The sequence below is a fragment of the Thermobia domestica genome, chromosome 8 (genome assembly GCF_964235325.1).
Source record: "Thermobia domestica chromosome 8, izTheDome1.hap1.1, whole genome shotgun sequence".
Lineage (NCBI taxonomy): Eukaryota > Metazoa > Arthropoda > Insecta > Zygentoma > Lepismatidae > Thermobia > Thermobia domestica.
Window position 1 is genome coordinate 269,233,783 of NC_137461.1, and position 19,930 is coordinate 269,253,712.

At 36.9% G+C, this 19,930-nt stretch overlaps 1 protein-coding gene across 1 annotated transcript in view; it reads left to right on the top strand.

The window, feature by feature from the left end:
• Positions 1-14,782, top strand: part of LOC145693618 (inter-alpha-trypsin inhibitor heavy chain H4-like) — a 148,490-nt gene extending 133,708 nt beyond the window's left edge. Inside the window, exons 15-16 of the mRNA XM_081769773.1 lie at positions 2,492-2,625; positions 14,348-14,782. Coding sequence (XP_081625899.1) covers positions 2,492-2,625; positions 14,348-14,453 — 240 coding nt within the window. The 3' untranslated portion in view covers positions 14,454-14,782. The remainder of the gene's footprint in view (positions 1-2,491; positions 2,626-14,347) is intronic.
• Positions 14,783-19,930: the final 5,148 nt, after the last annotated feature.

A 19,930-nucleotide genomic window follows, 5' to 3' on the forward strand; every position in this document is an offset into this window, starting at 1 on the left:
ACATTGATCAATTAACTAATTTTACTGGTCTTCTGTTTTTGATATAAGATTTTTCAAGTTTATAATCTTGCAACACTTGCAAGAGACTCGCATCTTAGCTACCGGCTTTTCACTCTTTTCTTTCCTTCTCTCTTTCCGATTCTGAGTCGTGACGTCATTTTCATAACCCGTTACTAATAAATCTAGAACCTTTTATTTTAAATATTGTTTCTGTATTAACATTTTTATATACTTGAACTCAATTAGCTCTTTGAATTGATCTCCTAAGTGATGTTTTACGTGTGTAACGTGAAGAACTATGTAACATGCGCGGAGTCGCCCGAATTGAAGTTGCGTATCTCAGCTATCAGGATAAGGTCGCGGCGAGTATAGATACATCACTTTGTTCAGATGCATGAACTGTTGTCTGGGCGATCAGAAGGTCTGCATCTCCTCGTGCATGTATGATCTGACATCCAACACTTTCGAAGCTTTTAGTAAACATAATTAGAAAAAACGCTGCTTATTCGTTTTGTTTAACAGAAATAGATCTTTCTTCATTGTCAGAGGAACTTTCGCATTTGCTTCTCCACTTTTTCTAATATGAGTTGAGTCCTCAAGGGAAGGATAATCCAATTATCCATCAAACACAATCACAACCGATTTACCATACTTTTTTCAGAACGTAATTTGTATAGCTATTAGACGTCTGAGAACAGCATACCAACCAACCATGATAATCGATGTAGTAATGCACCTCCATCGAGTACATATAGGAAATCTGAAAGTGCTGTTTCTGCTGCAGGCACTTGACATTTCTCTACCTTGACCCAAATGGCCTTAGCCAGAACCGATTTTTTCTTTTCGTGAAAGAACTGAATCGACAAAGATTGTGGATAGCTGCAAAGTTCATACTTAAATATACTCCTCTTATCTATGTCCTGTTTGTCCGCTCCTTCACTTGCTTTGCTTCGTAATGTTACAGTTTGTTCATCCGATAAGTTCTTGTCACAAAGGCACATTTCATATCTACATTTTTTAGGGGATTTAGAATTTAGATTTCTGGGCTTTCGGCATCTACGGCCATTTAGCCATTCACGTTTTGAGGGATGACATCTCTCGGGGAGCACACAATTCAGAGAAAGGGAAGGAAGGAAATGGCCTGGGACCTATATGTTAGGCATCACCCCGACATTTGCCTGGTGTGAATGAGGAAAACCCAGGAAAACCTCATTCCGGGTGGCTGGCCTTAAAAAGCGTTTTACACTTTTTCGACCGAGTACCCCAGGACCGCTTGCACCGAAGGCGAAAGCGTTAGCGACTACGCTACACGGGGCCACATCTACATTTTTATCCATTATAATTACATACAAAAAAAGGGTGAAAAAAATCGTTTACAATGTTAATGAAAAGAAACTGCATGGAATTAAAGCCTTTCTCAGGTTTATTATTGGTATTTTTTTAAGTGGTTTAAAATAACACACTGTTCTTGAGTTTGTACATCACTTCCTCTTAATTCACTTGCTTTGTTGATTCACTTACGTTCTTTGCTTCGACATGTCACTGTTGGCTCCTCTGATAAGTTTCTGTCACAAAGGCACATTTCACAATTACATTCTCATCCATGATATATAAACAGCTCAAAATAATCAGCACGTGAAACAAAAAGAAAACGAATAAATGTTAACAGCAGTAACAAATGAAAATAAACTGCATGGTATTATAATGAAGAAAGAGACTTCAACAAACATATCAAATGCCATTCTCAAGCTTGTTACTGGTTAAAATGTTTGTAAATGGCTTTAAATAACGTTCTTAGTTCTAAAACCTTTCTATTCGATACAGATTTGAAGTTATTTTGAGCAATAATTGCATTTTATAGATTTGGAGAGTAAATCCAAGATGGCTGCCAATATGGCGGCTTTCCCATGCTTGGACTTCTCTAGACTTTTGATATGTTCTTGGGGATATTATTCCAAGTCTTGAAAATCTTACTTTATTTCTTTTACAATTAGTTTGATGTTCAGAGTTTTTTTTTCACCAAAATTGACTAGACTATACATGGTTCCTTACAATCAATGACCACACCAGCGCCCTCCGGTGGATAAGCCTGCTCCCAGACATGTTGTATTAGCATATAAATCTACTGTAAACCAAAATACAGCTGATCCACAATATTTCTCTGCTCCTCCACGCTTTCCCAAGAAATTAATTCTGATGTCGTTACAACTTACAACGTGCATCGTTTCACTGCGTAAACATACATATCTGTAGTATTTTTAGACTCACATAAGACTCTACGTTTAATTAAGCATTGTTAGTCCTACATTATTTTGTTGCTAAGATATTAACTTTATATTAAAAAATACCGTACTTAATGATATGCAGTAATATATACTTGTATGTATGTCAATTAATACAGAAAATGGGACGTGTGTGTCTTGAATATCAGCAAATCCAGTCAGTCGTATTAATGCAGTATTTAACTATGTATTTTCTTCTAATCTTACAGTTTAACGATGGCTTTGAAGCATGTACAACACCCAGTGGTATAACTGGAAATTGTAGGCATTTGTCAGTCTGTGTCCAACCAGAGTTCGTCAACGATTACTCAAAATTTTTAGAATATTTTTGCCCAATTGGAAGGTAAGAGTTACTTTTAATACAAATGTAACATTTTCGGTTTAAGGACGTGTTTAACGTTATATGTAATTTATAATATTTTTAAAAAAATGTTGATACATGAAGCAATGGCGTACACACAATATCATCTAGTGGTGGTTTAAGCAGCTAATTTTATATCGTTTCAGGACTTGTGCTTTCTTTTTTTTAGTTTGTATCTGAAAATGGCAAATTTGTGTGGACTGATTGGATACCATGTGCTGTACCTCCAAGTTTGAAATTGTGTAGGAAAGAACTCGGAAGTTCAATATCTCACGATTTTTTAAATTTCTTTTATGGTTGCAACCAAAAATATATTTATTTCTTTATTTATTTTCTAATGTTGATAGTGAATAATTTTCTGTTGATGGGATTTGCATGAGTTGTTGAAATTCAAAGTTTTCTCCTGAAAAATTTCAATTTTGGAATTACACCACTTGGCATCCAAACGGTCCATACGAGATCCCACCTATAGCTGAGATATTGAACTTCAAAATTCTCTCCTGAAGAACTTCAATTTTGGTGTTACACCACTTGACATCCAAGCGGTCCATATGAGATTCCACCTATAGCTGGGATATTGAACTTCAGAGTTTTCTCCTGAAAAATTTCAATTTTGGAGTTATAGCATTTGGCATCCAAATGATCCATATCGTCCCTTTCCGGCATTAATGCAGTAAGCGACATTTTGAAAATTTTACAGGAGAGCCGAAAAACTGAAATTTTGATGGTTTTCCTTGAATAACTTTTTTGTTTTCTGGACTATTTTCGTAAGAAAAATACAGCTAATATAATTAAACAAGCTCCGCCAAATAGGACAGTGACGTATATAATAGCTTAAAAATATTCACTTATTTTGGCGCTTAATTCATTTTTGCTTACAAAATTTTTAACAAATCAATGCTTCAAACGACATTCATTCAAATGTACTAATGCATTAAGGCACACGGTGTCATAGTGAGATTGCGTTAAGCGACATTTAGGGGAAAAATAAATGGTAATAAATTGCTGATTCGTTAATTGAAGAATGTTAGTTGTATACGGCTCGCTAAAATACTGAACGCTTCTTGAAATAATGCTGTTTAAAATAAATTTGGCAAGAAAAATCTCGGCTTACGTCTACTTTATATGTAAAAATTAATCTAATCTTCTGAATAGTTAAGTTAATAATAACTGACACCATTAGTTAGTTTTCTCATTTATTTTTAGCGTTTTTTTAAATTATTAAAGCTTAGAATATTGCAAATTATTACTGATTTGTTAAGCTTACTGATACAATGAAAATTTGCATCATTTATTTACTAAATAAATGCAAATTGTCGAAACTTCACAAAACTCTAACTTTATCAATTTTTAACTATTGCAAGAAAAAATAATAAAAAAAAATATGACAACGTGGTTCAATCTTGAATTTCTTCTTCATCTTCATCTGTCTCAGGGAGGGTATCTTGTGCTTCTCCCGTGTGTGGCAACTGCTGGTAGAACCCATGCTTTGGTAGAATATTCTGATTACACAATTTGACAAGATCCTGGTACTTGGCCTTACTAATAGGGATGGCTGCTGCATAAAGTCTGCTTGGCTGCTTTTGTCTTGGTGAGCGAAGTTTCAGTGTAAGATACACTGCGTTTTTAGTCATTGAATACTTAACTTTGCCAAATTCGCTATTTTTTGAAAAAGTGACAACTCCCATTTTTGACAGCAAGAAAGGTTCCCCTGGCTCATGTTCCTTAGCACTGAAGATTTGGGCTGCCAAAGTTGACCAATTTCTGAAAGAACTATGCTCCCATAATTCATGGATGTTGCTTTGTTCTTGCCATTCTCATGACGGTAATCCACTCGGATGGACTTTCATTTTTTTGATTATGAGATGCTTTCTCAATTTGACTATGCACACTGTCCACAGGGATATGTGTGTGACCTGGTACCAACTAATTGATATGGATTCGTTGTAATTTTTTTGGATTTTTCAAGTTCATATTTCAACATGGCCAAAATATTTCTATTTTTGTTTTGACCGGCACAGTTATCGCAATACAGGATTACAGTTGAAACATTACCTCGTTCGTCCACTACATCTATATATCTCGAAAGAATAGAAGCGATTTCATTCTAACCTCGTTTACCTTTGCTCTCACCCCATACATAATTGTTCTGCTTTTTGATTCATATATCGAGAGATTGTATACGGAATACTTTCGTCTGTAGTACAAAAGCATGGAATCGCCATGAGGCACGCTCAAAACTTTCTGCAAATCGAAACTCGCGACAAGTGTTCCTTCCTGACTACCCCTCATTCTGCTGTTTTTTGAAACGAGCCTTAGTTGCTTCTTCATCTACAATATGTCGCGTGTAATCAGCCTTCTCTTCTTGGGTTACGTCTGTCTTGTTGGTGAAGGCGATATATTTCTGGCACTTGTCCTTTTTGTGTCTGTGAAACCCAAGGTTGAATTTTGAGTTAAATATATAACGAAAAACTCTTTCACTCATAGGAATATTTCCTTCTTCGTTCATTCGACGTGAGTAAATCGTATAGAGAAAAGTGACGTTTTTGAGATCCTCGGGAAGATATAGTCGTGTTGTTTTATTTCTACAATAGTGGGAAGGCACTACAGGAAGTCTGAATGAATTCAACAACGAGCTTCACATCTCGCTCGGATGTCGCATTGGGGTGAACTGAGTGGCGTCCTCGACCATCAGGTTTTCCTGAGCCTTCATTGGATTGTGTAACAATGTAATTCACAAACATTTGTGAGGTATCTAATGTTGAGAGCAAGAATTGAAGACAAACTCTCCTATAGCTTTTATCTTCGTTAATAACATACTGAAAAGATGATGCACTTGGGCTCTCACCATGAATCCTCCTTCATTTCACTGAAACTTGTCTGGTTGCTCTCAAGATCCAATTCCTTTGATCATTCAGTTTTAAAGACCAAAAGTGTCTAAATAAGGAATGGCGCCTCTCTTCTGTAATATCAGAACATTTATTTGGACAAGACTTGCATTTGTTTGGTTGTACAGTATTTGTTTCTTCTCCATTCTTTCTTGCCTGTTTCTGTTGTAAGCTTGGTCACTTTGCTTTAATCTTTTTTCCCTTTTTGAATAGTTTTCTTTTTAATTCTCAATCCCTTTTTCCCTACTATGTTCTTTTCTGGTGTAAAAGTAATCTTTCTACTTACAATCTTCCTCCGTTTTCTATCACCGCTTTCCTCATTGCAACCATCACCTGAATTCGATTATCCAGCTGAATTTCCTGAAACCCTTTTTCTCTTAACATATAATATACCTAGGTATATTCATCTGATGAGGTTGGTGTTTTGTCCAACCAATCTATTGAGTTTTCGGAAGGACAAGCCTGGTTAAATATGATATCATAGTCAGAGAAATAGTCTAAATAGGTCAGTCCCAAATTTGTTCTTTTTCTCAAGTTTCGTTTCTCAGCGAAATAATGTTCATCTCTTTCTCGATTCTTTTCTAAAGTTCCCTCTTCATTTGAGTTTAGGGTCTCTTCCTCTACTGCTGTCTCCTGATGTTTGGGTTTTTCTTCCCTTCTTCAGTCTTCTCCTCATCCTGTTTTAGTGTCTCTTCCACTGCTACTGTCTCCTGAAGCTTGTTTGGGTTTTTCTTCCCTTCTTCATTATTTTTCTCATTGTGGTTTAAAATCTCCTCCACTGCTACTGTCTCCTGATACTTGTTTGGGTTTTTCTTCCTTTCTTCAGCCTTTTTCTCATCCGGGTTTAGAGTATCTTCTACTGTTACTCTCTTCTGATACTTGTTTGGGATTTTCTTCCCTTCTTCAGCCTTCTTCTCATCCGGGTATAGGGTATCTTCTACTGCTACTCTCTTCTGAAGGTGGTTTGGGTTTTTCTCCTCTTCTTCAGCCTTGTTCTCATCCGGGTTTAGGGTATCTTCCACTGCTTCCCTCTTCTGATGCCTGTTTGGGTTATCCTTCCTTTCTTCAGCCCCAATTTTCATGATCTCACTCTTCAAACAATTAACTATATTGGAATATGTCCCGTTTGGTACCCTAGGCTTCATGACTTGTTTTTCAACTTGCTGTTTGATTAGATTTAAAATCTTCCTTCCACGGGAAAGCAGAAAATAGCAAAAAATGAACTGACCTAAAATGTGATAGAAGTAATATTTTTTTTGTAAGTGGAGTGCAAAGTAATAGTTTTAAAAGCTTTGACTAATAGTACCTCCTGTCTACTAAATAAATCTGACTTTTGAAGTTGGCAGAAATCTTACATCCATTAAATAATTTAGGTAGCTTTGATTTCCATTGACCTAAAAGGTCAGCTATAAGTATTAGCACGTGATAGTGTAAGTCGAAGCTTTAGGAAAACATTGCTCTGCTATTTTTATCACGCTCTTTGAAATCGGTTTAATTTTTATATAATTAACATTGACAATTTGTTACCTGGCCGGACGAGTAGGGGCAACTTGCCTGCCTGCCAAACAGCATTGGATAGGTCGAACGTGAGCACGAACCTTGTTCTAGCCAGTCATCCAAACTGAGGATCCTCGTGATATTTTTCAGTATTAACAGGTGAATGGCGGGACGGCACTTCTGTAAGGCCAGAGCGGCTGGCTTTCCACATCCTTGTCCTCTATTCTTGTCCGGCCTGACCCTTAGTTTCCTAAAGACCACAACTAATTGACATTGCTAATTAGTTACTAAAAGCAACCTTTCTTAACAGCTAGATTTTATATGCACAGAACGATCATTACAATAGGAATAACCGCCATCAAATATCGATAACACGTAACTTCCACGTCATGAGCAGGTAACATAGAAGAAGCGGACGGCTACCGAACGTAATAGAATGCAGCTGATGCCCGTTATGGACAAACAAAATTTTGTAAGTAAATTTTGACTGGCGCAAACTGTTGAGGCACAAATGACTCTTGCCAGTACACCTGAGACAGTCGTACTTGTGGGATGTTCAAGCGCTACAGTGTCAAGATTTTACCAACAGTGCTCATGACGGTCAGTCACCCGCCAAGCGATCACACTTGGATCAGGTACGTGCGGTGAGCAGAAAATGAACAACGAATAGCACTATGGTATCTCACCACAGGCGTATGTCAATGGAGGAATTGACGCACCAGTACAATGTGGGCCAATAAACCCTACAACAAATTTCAACCATGACAATGTGACATACCTTACATCGGTTAGGATAACAGGCGTAGACCAACACTATTACAATAACACAGAAATAACATACGGCTGACATGAACAAAAGCAAAGGGATCATTGGACTATGGATCAATGAAAGAAGGTTATCTGCAGTGGTAAGCCCGCTTTTCACTGAACCATGTCTATTATATTGTTGGAAACAGCATGAGTATACGTCTCCGGGTTGCAGCATGGTAATTCAATAGGACAGTGGTGGTGCTGTTTATTGTCTGGGTCTGGGAAGTGACGCACAAGTATTTCTTACTCGATTAAACTTTTCATGGCCCATACCTCCAAGTCCAAGAGAGCAGCGCAGCAGGAGAACGGAAGGTGTCATCGGGCTGCTCTTTTTACATAATGGTTGGAGGAACATGAAAATGAGTTTTCAATACTACCATGATATCCAAAATTGCCAGACTTAGCCCTATTAAGCATGTATGGAATATGCTGTGATGTTCTGTGCAATGTGCTGCACATCGTCCAAATGTGCACCACTTGCAGGAACTGCTGCAGCATAGATGGCTTGGACTGAAACTGCAGAATACAAGGAGTATACCTTGAGGAATCTATTCATAAGCGTTTAAATGCTTTGATTACCCAGAATGAACACGCTATTAGATAAAGTGTCCCTAATGTAGTGATCGTTTAGTCTTAGTGTATAAAATAATCATTCCTAATAACTTGCCAACAATAGGAATATTTTATATAACATGTTTACTGAATTTTAACGACTCTTTCACCATGCCGTAAGCTGAACAGTGTTACCTAATGGAAAAAGCTGCGCTGAAATAAGAATTTTCGAAGATATTAGTGGACAAACATAAAATACATGCACACATAGAGGCATCCTAAAAAATGAATTATTGAAGTCCTACGTTATTTTCAGTGTGTGAAACGGGTATATTGTTCTGCACATTTCCATTTAAGTGATAGGACGTTTAGAACACACTTTTTGTGATTGTTCATGTTTTACCTTGACTTTTATCCAGTTGTACACAGGAACTTTATTAAACACTGAAAAGCATGTTCACGAAACTTTGATAATCGTTCATCAAGCAGAAAAATGTCCGGCTTTTCAACGATATTTTAAACGTTTTAAAGGCAAAATTTAAACTTCTAAGACCCATTGATATTCTTAAAAAAATCTTCAGTCCATTATGGTGAATATCAACCCATGTATGTTGATAGTAGTTCCCAGAGATCATAGGCGTATCGATCCTAGCAGGAAAGTCTAAGATGGATACGGTCATGTAGGGTTATGGAATGCTCCATCACATTGATTGACATACTAAAGTTAACTGTAAAACAATGAATAAATAATTTATAATAGTTCTTAATATAAACTTACTCAATAGGAAAAACAAAATCTCAGTTTAAATGTATATTTCTGACTTCAATTAAAATATTTGTGGAAGTGGATGCAACTGGTAGAAATTAATGTCAAAAAATCATAATTATTTTCATGAATTTTGATTTTTCTAGGGATTTTCTAGACTTTGGTTTAGGTAACGATTATGCCCCGTAGGCCCGCTATTTAGGGGAAAGTCGTCTGGTATCGGACAGCGGGTGGTATCGGACAAAAGCAGTTTTCGTTATTTCCTGCTTAAGGCGGCACCTGTCAAGCATACAGTTAATTGATCAAAATGAACTAGCTAAGCTCACGCCATAGTGGATTTGTCCGATGAACGGTGTATCTCGTGCTTCAAGGTTTTTGTATTTTTGCGAGTGATCAGCTGCACGGAGATAGATTTGTGTGCCTGCAACTTCTCACAAAGTAAATGTATTGATATATGACTGCTATCACAGCATTTATTAGGGTGTATATATATTATAATTTAGGCGTATACTTGCCTTCGTGTTGTTACAAGCTGGTAGATAGCCATTCATAAGTTACAAGTCTTTCGGCTGGTATCGGACAAAAGAGAATCGGGTGGTATCGGACACAACACTGGTAAGTAAACTTGACGATTTTAATCGTTTCTGACCTTTTCAGGAAACCATGGGGAAAATACGTGGCAATTAGAATGAAAAAAATATGAAGTTAGCCATGGACAAAGTTATTTCCAAAGAAGCACGTGCGGCCAGTGCTAGATCTGGTGTTCCTTAGAGCACATTAGAAGATCGTGTTGGAAGGGAAAGAGGTAACAGCTAAGCTTCGGTGCTAGGATAACAAAGGCACATCTAGTAGACCAAGAAGAAATACTATACAATCATGTAAAGGCTTTGTATACTTAACTAGCCTAATGCCACTAAGAATATCAGAATTTTTAAAACTAGTTTATAAACTTGCTGAAAAACTAAACATTATAATCTGCGGGGAATCTTTTGATGAGTGGATACAGCGCAATACATGTAAAAACTTGGTACATGATCAATGTCAAAATTTTGAAGTCAGACTATTTTATCATTGTGATTTATGTCAGAATAAAAAATAACAACTCTTGATGAGACTAAGAATTATAAGATATATTTTTTACTCTTATTTTAGGCTCTATTTCAAAGCGTAATAAAACTCTATTTTGTGTGTAAGAACTCCTGTAAGTAAACAGCTAAAACAGCTAATATTTACAATTTGTTCTGTTATTAAATAGCTTCAAAAGACTAATTTTCTATAGTTTTATGTTTGTCCGATACCACCCTCCACTTTTTAAGAACGCTAATTTGTGCTCCTCTCATTTTTTGACAAAAATATATATTATTAGTTTTTACCTATCAAGTCATCTTTAACACGTTGTGTGTAAGATACCAAGGTATCATTTTGTGCATTAAGTTATTTGATATAGCTATTTTTCAGCATGACAAACTAAAAAAAGCTAAGGTGTCCGATACCAGACGACCTTCCCCTACACTTAAGCTACACCTATTTACACCTAAGTTTTCTTTTCTGCCCGACAACAATTACCATCGTTAGGTAATTCACACAATGCCGTTGCATGTACTGTCTGTAGGATAGTCTGCCGAATAGTTTGTTGTTTAGGATTTTAATTCAACTCGCAGAAGCGTTGTTGTGCTAAGGTTAAATAAACATAAATTTGCTTGCCCCCACCTATTGCTGAAAAGGATGCATATGTACAATAATTTTACCATTCTCCCTGAAAACATTAAAATAACACCGACTATTTAATACACACCAGGCCCACTATGGAATTTCTGTTCCTATTTTATTGACAAGTTCTGAAATTATTATATTTATTATAAATGAAAACGAAATTATTGATTTTAGCCTACTATTTAGTGAAATGATGGTAAAAAAAAAAAATGATATCTGAAACCCTACAGTAAATGGAACGGAAACAATCATTTTGAAAACTTGCTAAAAGTTGCTTCAAACCTTACCATTGTTTTCCTCTTGCATGGTCAATACAATTGTCACTTTCAGTCTACTGGGAAAAATGTATTAAACGCCAAGCGTAGAACCTCTTAACTCCTTCCCCCTTACTTGCTCGCAACACACTATTTTTTCTCAATAGGAGCTCTGAAGTCGTGTAAATTGGACGCTTAGCAGCTTCGGAAGTTTTCGCCGAAATATGAAACCTTAAAATGTATTATACGACTTTACGCACTATTATTGCAAGTAAAATAGCAGTAAGTAGTTATAACAATATTACCGTTTATTTCAGAAGTGAGGCTGAGAGCCTCTTACGTATATTTTTAAGATAGCAAAATTGCTTTAAGGAAAAGTATTTGTTCTTAGCAGGTAAATAGAACTGTAACAAATACTGGAAGTCATTGATATCATTACATCAAAATTGTTTCAAGCGACTCAGAACCAACTTCAATCTGTCGCTTACTACACTTTTGCCATAAAATGTGGTAATAATCATGTTCATACCACATTTATTGGCTCCAAGCACGAAAATAATTTGGTGTTTGAAACAATCTAGACTACAAGTTAGTTTCTTCGTTTCATCGGAAACATTTATGCCGTAAATACAAAGGCCTGAGTGTTACATACGACATTTTTGCCTCCAGCAAGTCTAAGTACACCCGTGTAAGCGACATAGCTATCTTGGCAACGGTTAAAGATAGAAACATGGCGATTAGACCATTCGATGCGCCTTAAAATTCTGAGCCAAAAACTGCAAAAAAGTCAATTTCGAAAAAAATGTCGCTTACTGCGTTAATGCCGGAAAGGGACGATATGTTCCTTTTTTTTTTTTTTTTTAAAAAAAAAAAAAAGGAAATGTGCTTAAAAGTCCGTAACTCCTCGTTTACATACGGCACTAACTTAAAGAGATTACTTTTAAAATTAAGATATTAACATCGATTAATTCTTAAGAATCGTTAAATTTTTATTTTGATTTGCATTCATAAAATTGTTAAAGCTTTAAAGACAGCTGTTGGAAATATGAAATTGCAATCAAAAGGATCCTTGACACAGCAATACAGTGATATACTGTAACGAAAAATATATTCAATGGAAAACGCCGTCACCTTTAGCTATTTGGTAATTACTCTACCATTTTTGTTTTGAAACAATTCTTGTCCTTACTTAGTTGCACATTTTTTTTAAAAGAAAATTGAACAGTTAGTTTTAAGCTTGTATTTCTGTAAATTACTGTCAAGGAATTTTATTTCTTCTCATGACTTGAATGTAGTTACAGTTAATTCGACACTTTCTCACTATGTCACAAGTGAAGTATAAAATTCTTTCCGATAGTAATGATTTCAGGTATGGCTCGGGAGGAATCCTTTCCTCTGGAGCTACGAAGTTCGTGCTCAACGTGCGATACCAGTATTTTTGCAGTGTTACTTTTACCACTGTGTATTGAAAGTTCCCACGGAAGAAATCTGTAATGATCACTGCACTCCAGAGCCTTCTAAATTCACAATAGATATTACCAAACCTAGTGTAAACCTTGTAAAACTCTAAAACTCTTTCACACTAATTGTAACTAACAGTGAGAATTTCATTGGATTATAGGAAAAAAAGTTAAACGACAGACAAGATATGTTATCAAAATAATGAAAATTCACTTATAACTTCTGCAACAAAAATATTATTCATCGGAATGCAACATTTAGCAACATTGTAAAGCAATAGAGGTGCCCTACAACTTTCGGTTTCAATGTTGATCTATACTGATCAAAAATGTTAGACCTAAAGAGATAGCGAGAAGCGTTTTTTAAACCGATTTAGAGCTCTATAAATAGGAAACATCCCTCTTAAACCTTATTCAAACCGGAAGTTTCAGATGTAAACCATTTTAGAGTTTATCGTTGATCGCTATAGAATAGAGAACTGTAATAGGTAGTGAAAAGCGGTTTCCTGTGGCAGAAAAATCGACTCCTTTCAGTTTTAACGGTCATCGCTATAAAGTAAAAGCGGTCGTAGGTAGCAAGAAATTGTTTTCTGCAACCAATTAAGAGGCCTCATCCCTGCGAAATTAAAATACCGCTAATTTTCCAGTAATTTTGTGATATCTTCAAATAGATAAAAGATAATCGAAATGTGGAACAAGAGCGCTCTAGACACTATATAATTTACATGAGATACCGTTATCACGACTCACTTATCTGCTTTCGATTTCGAGCCATTTTGAAAATCGGCATTCATTTTCGCGTTTCTAAACGGCTAAAAACGGAAAGCCACTAGGTGACTTGTGATAACGGTACCTCACGCAAAATAATATTGTCTAGGGCGCTCTTGTTTCACATTTCAATTATCTTTTATCTATTTGAAGATATCACATAATTACTATAAAATTAGCGGTATTTTAATTTTGCCGGGATGAGGTCTCTTAAGCGTTTTCCGCCTTCACTCTAATCTCTCTTTCATTGGACTAGACATTAGAAAAGCATATAAAGCGCGAATGCTCATGGTAAACAATGAAAAATAGAATTTTCAGTACTAGAAATAGATCGAAACCCTTTTCGTCTTGTTCTGCGAACACGATTTTTCAAAGTGAAGCTGTTCTTTAATCGACTTAGGCATTTGTTTGATTGGATACTCCTCCGAGACGCCTGAATCGTTCTTAATGGTCTTCACTACAGCGAAATTAAACTACCGTAAATTTTAGAGTTTTTCTGTAATATCTTTAAAACAAATAAAAAATATTCGAAAAGCAGAAACGTAGTGAACTAGGTAATACGATTTTGCATATGATACCATTATCACAACTCATCTATCTGCTTTCGATTTGCAACTGTAGGTAGATTTAATATTTTTTTGCAGGTTCTCTAAATAGTGACATACCAAAAGCAGATAGGTGAATTGCGGTAAAAAGTATCACATGCAAGATCGTGTTATCTAATTCACTACGTTTTTGCTTTTCGAATATTTTTTATTTGTTTTGAAGATATTATAGGAAAACTCTAAAATTAACGGTAGTTTAATTTCGCTGTAGTGAAGGCCCTTAACCAAATTTAGCATGACGATTCCAGAGCGCGTGCTGAGTGTCGTTAGGGATCACATTACCATTGAGGAATAATCACCGACAAACGGAAAATTATCAATAAAGATCGATGGCTTCACACCAAATTTGCAATTATTGTACACCTAGTTATTTTGTTTTTCTTAATTTCAGCTACGTTGGTGTTTGTTGTCCAAAAGGCGCCGGATTGTCCAGCAGCAGAAGTGAAGATTCAGAACTTGCAAGAACAGAAGCGCTAACTACAATATATGAGCAATAATAATCAGTACCTTATCTCAGATCTCATGTATATTTGTTTGAAAGCAGGAAAAATATTTGTTGCCTTGAACTTTTTTGTCCTCAAAATACTGTATAGAAAGTAATGGGAGAATTACTGATGCATTTCAGCAGTATAAAGAATATTACTACTGTTGTAAATATCAAGTTACATTTAGTGATGTACTTTACCAGCTCTCTAAAAATTGACAACCATGACCTGTTAAAGAAATAATCTCTGCTAGCCAAAGACTTCTATGTTCTAAAAGTGTCTAATAACTATTTGTTATGAGGTTTGGCATATTTTTTTAATTAAAAAAGTGTATTAATTATAATAAATATATGTTTTATTATTTATATTTGTTTTTCATTCCTCTTCCATATTTAAAATATCATTTCAGCTTGTGTGATTATAACTTTCTCATACCCTGTGCATACTGTTTGAACTTAAACGCCCTTTTTAAACACTAACAGTATATGAGATTTACACTCAATGCTTTTAAAATTAACGTATCGTTAAATACTGTTATCTTCTTGTTAAGAGAATAGACTGAATCAACAACACCTGTTATTACTGACTATAATACGAGGGTCATTCGGAAAGTAACGTCCGATTGGGTAAGAAAGAAACACCAAAGTGAAGAAGAATTTTTATATACATTTGAAAACTATTTCTTTGTTCTATTTTTCAGCGTAGTTTCTATAAGAATTCAAGTACTTATCATATCTCTGTACTGGCTTAGAAATTCTATCAGCATAAAATCTCCCGCTTGTGCCTTGAGCCAGACTGTGACAGCATCTTTCAGCTCCTCATCATCACTAAAGCACTGAGATCATAGGCACTTCTTCATATGCATGAAGAGATTGTGGAACGCCGATTTTCATGCACTTCTCCATCAATTTTCTGAACGAGTTCATCACTGACAACTGATGGTCTTCGTCATGAATGAAATTAACAAACCCATTAACGATCAACTCCTTCACTCATCATCACACTTGGTCCATACATAGCACAAAGTTCCCGATGAATAGCTGATATTGTTTTGCCGTAAGAAAACTTATAACAGCTCGCACCTCACACTTGGCGGAGTTTTCTATTGCAGCACACATTTTGAGACGCTACAAAAGTGGAACAAGTGATCAGACAACCTTCACTCTACCACGGCTGGATGCAGACTGATCTACCGCGCACGTCTGTGCAAAGATGGCAGCGCTGCTCCCATTACTTCACGCACAATGACCAATTTGCAGGATATTTCCCGAATGCGCCTCGTAGAATATCGCTACTCAGGACAATAACTTTAGTTGGGATCTCAGGAAGCAAGATAATTCAATAAGAATAATTTTTAAAAAAATTTTAACACTGTTCAAGGGGAGTTTCCTACCCGACAGAGGCAGATAGGATTTTTGGACAAAAATAGTTTAGAAAGACTGAATGGAAAAACCAGAAGTAAATCGATGACAAAAATTTTATTCAATGTAATAAATGATAATCAAGTAACGAAGGAGCTAACAAATGTATTCTAATTTCATATGCTGTTGGTGTCGCTAAATAGAGGTCTGCATGGGCCGAAATGTTTAGCCCGGGTCTCGCCCGGCCCGTGAATTTATAATGTGAGGACTGACCCAAGTCCGAAAGATGTTTTAACATTTAGGTCCGAGCTCGTGTGATAATCAAATGAACCCGAAATAAAGCCGAATTACAGAAGCTTAAAAAATAATGCAAAATCGTATTTTTATTTACAGCAAATAGCGGCTTAATTTTGCAATTGTGCTTTAAAAGTTCTGCAGAAAGAACGGTCCAATAAATATCGTTGTACGGTATATTTAAAAGTTAGGCCCGAAAAATATAGTTGTTTATTTAAAAATTTACGGCCCGGGCCCGAAGTGATATATGCTTTGTAGCCCCAGTCCGGCCCGCGGGCCGGGTTGGGCTTAAGCCCGTGGGCTCTGCTCGAGCCCGTGCAAACCTCTATCGCCAAATACAAGTAGGGTCTAGACAGGCCTATATCTTGTGCTAACATTCAATAGTGGACCGTAAGACGTGTAATGGTTTTATACGTATTTTTTGTTGTGTATAATAATCTCTCTTCTAGGTATTAATCTGTCGTTGAGTGTTCATATTATTCTACTTGTTAAGAGTTGCTCATTCAAGCGTAATTACCACTGCGTTTATCAGGAAAATCTTACACTGTCTGCAAAGCCAGTAGTTAATAAATAATCAACCATTTCGTTGAATTACCGGGTACCTTCTCTTCAGAGCTCAATACAGTTTTACTATACGGATCCAATTTCATTGTAAAATATACAGAAAAATTTGGGCAAATCTTTAATTTGCCCATTTTATGTCGAAAACAGAACCCAACCAACCCCTGCGGGGCTTCTAACCCGGATTCCTACTCCTTGTACTAGTACTACTTATACTACGGATCCGTATAATAATACTGCACGCAGGGCTGAATGAACTGTCATTGCCCGTTGGTCAGTGGAGTGTCGACGCATCGTGACAGCCCTGTTATCTGGTATCACATATTCACATCAGGAACCTCAGGTAAGTAGACAGAAATCGTAAAGCTTCGGCATAAGAATCACTCATTTAGTTTAAAAAGGCTTCAAAATTATACAGAAGTTTTAGTAAAACATTCATTAAGCAGCTTCAAGATTACAGGAATTAAATTACAACTCTGAATACACCAATTCAAGAATTTAAAGTTTAAGCGTTAATAGTAATTTTAGGTTATTATATCTCACTAATCATAGTGCAGTGTCCTGTTGCTAGTTTCATAGTCAGAGGCGGCGTTAGCTGTGCGCGGGGTCTAGTGCCAATAATGACCCTGCGGGGCTAGAGTACTGATAGAAATCGCCGAGCGTGCAAATTCAAAATTTATCTATGATATATATATATTTGCTCGTAGACGACATGGAATTTGACAACATGCAAAAGGGTTTTTTGTCTTCTTTTGATGTGACGAATCATCTCCCGAAGTACGTGCACATCTTTCTGTTCCATTACAATTGTCACGATTCCATTTTCGATTCCAAGTTGGTAACCCTGCCACTCTTACACGACGCGGACATTTTGTCTTAACGAGTCACTTCCCGGAGTTTGTGCAAAACTTTCGGTTTCACTCATATACGTATATAGGCGCGGATCAAATAGGAGGGCTATAGGAGCTGTAGCCCTCCTTGACGCTCAGATATACATTGGATAAGATGGGCTTTAGTCCTACTTTCTTTACATTGTATAAAGCGGCAAACTATGGTTTAGCCCCTCCCTTGATCATATCCTGGATCCGCGGCTGTATATATATACAGATGGTGATCAGAAAAATGGAAACACCTGAACGAAATTGCAACTTACCAGATTAATATGGTGTCGGGCCACCTTTCGCCTTCAGAACAGCCTTGATGCGACGTGGGATGGAGGCATAGAGGTCGTGAATGATAGGAAGTGGAATTTTACGCCGTTCCTCGTGCAGGGCATCGGCCAGTTCTGTGAGAGAGGATGGAGGTGGAAATCGTCGCCGGAGTCGTGTTTCCAAGACGGACCACAGATGTTCAATTTGTTGAGATCTGGGGATTGGGCGGGCCAAGGGAGGTTTTTTTTTTTTTTTTTTTTTTTTTTTTGATTGCTCAGACGCGCCTCTTCGGTTTCGGCACCTGAAGATTTAAACCGAAACGGGCTATCATCATTGCAATCTTCTTTCTTTATTTCATCATTCATTTACCTTTTTTTTTTTTTAGAGCGGGGACAAGGACAAGGACAAGGACAAGGACGAGGGCGAACCACAACACATTGAACAGAGAAAACAATCAAAACAAAACAAAATAAAATTTAAAGAAAAAAAAACAGCAAATCCTTACTACTAACTACTATTCTCGAATGATTATCAAGTCTTCTTTATCTAATCAAACTTATCTACTCTACGTTCTGTCTCAAGTCGAGCTTAACATTCATCCTATCATAAATATCATCATTCATTGCTTTTTGCCTATACTTATCTCATCCATGCAGTATTCCCTCTTCTTCGTTGTTTCATTTCGTTCAGGTTTCCCTGTATGATTAGGTTTTTCACCTTGTACATAATTTGATTCTCTCCTGTATGTTTTTTATTAATTTACCACACTCTCCTACAAAATCACTAGACACACACTTCACTTATCACTATTAAGCACTGTCCACACTGGTAATTATAATATTGCACTAATACACTATCACACTCCTGTGTGAGAAACACATTTTAACGACTAATTCCACTACACGCATTACACTTGTTTCGTTCCTTTTGTGCATTCGTTAAATCTTGTCTATCTCATGTAGGATGATTTTGTTTTCGATATATGTTCCTCGGTTGTTTTACGCATGTCCACGGTCCCCAATACAACGGCTTGGGGTCCAGGACCCACTCGGAGCACTTAGTGCGGGCCCTGGTCAGTTGTGTCCCACCGCCGTGTGCACCGGAACCGAAAGCGGCGCGTACGCAACAAGATCGCGGACGGTCACTGTTTTCTTTTACCCGAGTTCATTTGTCTCATTTCCTAATTCTATGAGATATTAATGTGCTGTATATTAGAATGCACGATAACCCACCACCGAAACACGAAATTCACTCCGGCCCGACGCATCCGGAGTTCCAATCCGGTCTGTCCGGGGATGTGTCGAGCTCACTTTTACTCCCGCGCTTCCTTCCGGGGCATGCGGAATACCAGCAATCCTGGAGGAGGCCTCCGGTCCGAAAGGAACGCCCCATACACACGTTCTCACATTCAAACTAATTTATTCATATATCTATTAATTTCTTATTGGTTTCTGTTTGCTAGGTTCCTTTCTTCATATTGTTTTTTGCTGCGTTCGGAAAATTCAGCCGTAATTCTGTTCAGCACATTAAAGTCTTCCTCTTCGCTAATAATATCCTCTAATCTTCCTGTTCTTATATTGTTCCTCTCGTTCATTCGGTCTTCTAGTAGGGGACACCACATTATATAGTGTTCCGGAGTTCCAAACTCACCACAACCACAGTTCCCTTCTTCTTTTAAGCCAAACCTTTGAAAATATTGGCCATAGGGCCCATGTCCCGTGAGGAAGTGGACAAGGCCTGCAGATGGTTCAAAATGGTTCCATTTTAGTCTTTCATTTATGTTTGAAATTAATTTATGTGTTCTTCTTGCCTTCTCTGAGTTATTCCAGTCTTGTTGCCACTTTTCTAATATTACTTGCTCTATGTCTTGTATGTTATCTATTTCTTTCCCTATTAGGTCCTGTACCCTACTTTTGTTTCCTTTTTTAAACCAATACATTGCCGCCCGTTGGATTATTAATAAATGCATTGGTTTTAACCCCAACAATACAGCTAGTGCATTGTGGGGAGTAGTACCAAATGCCCCGCTTAGTCTGATCATTATGTTTCTTTGCGGTCTTTCTATTTTCAGTTTTAGTGCATTGTTTTCTAACAACCTGTGAGCCCAAACGCTGGCAGCATA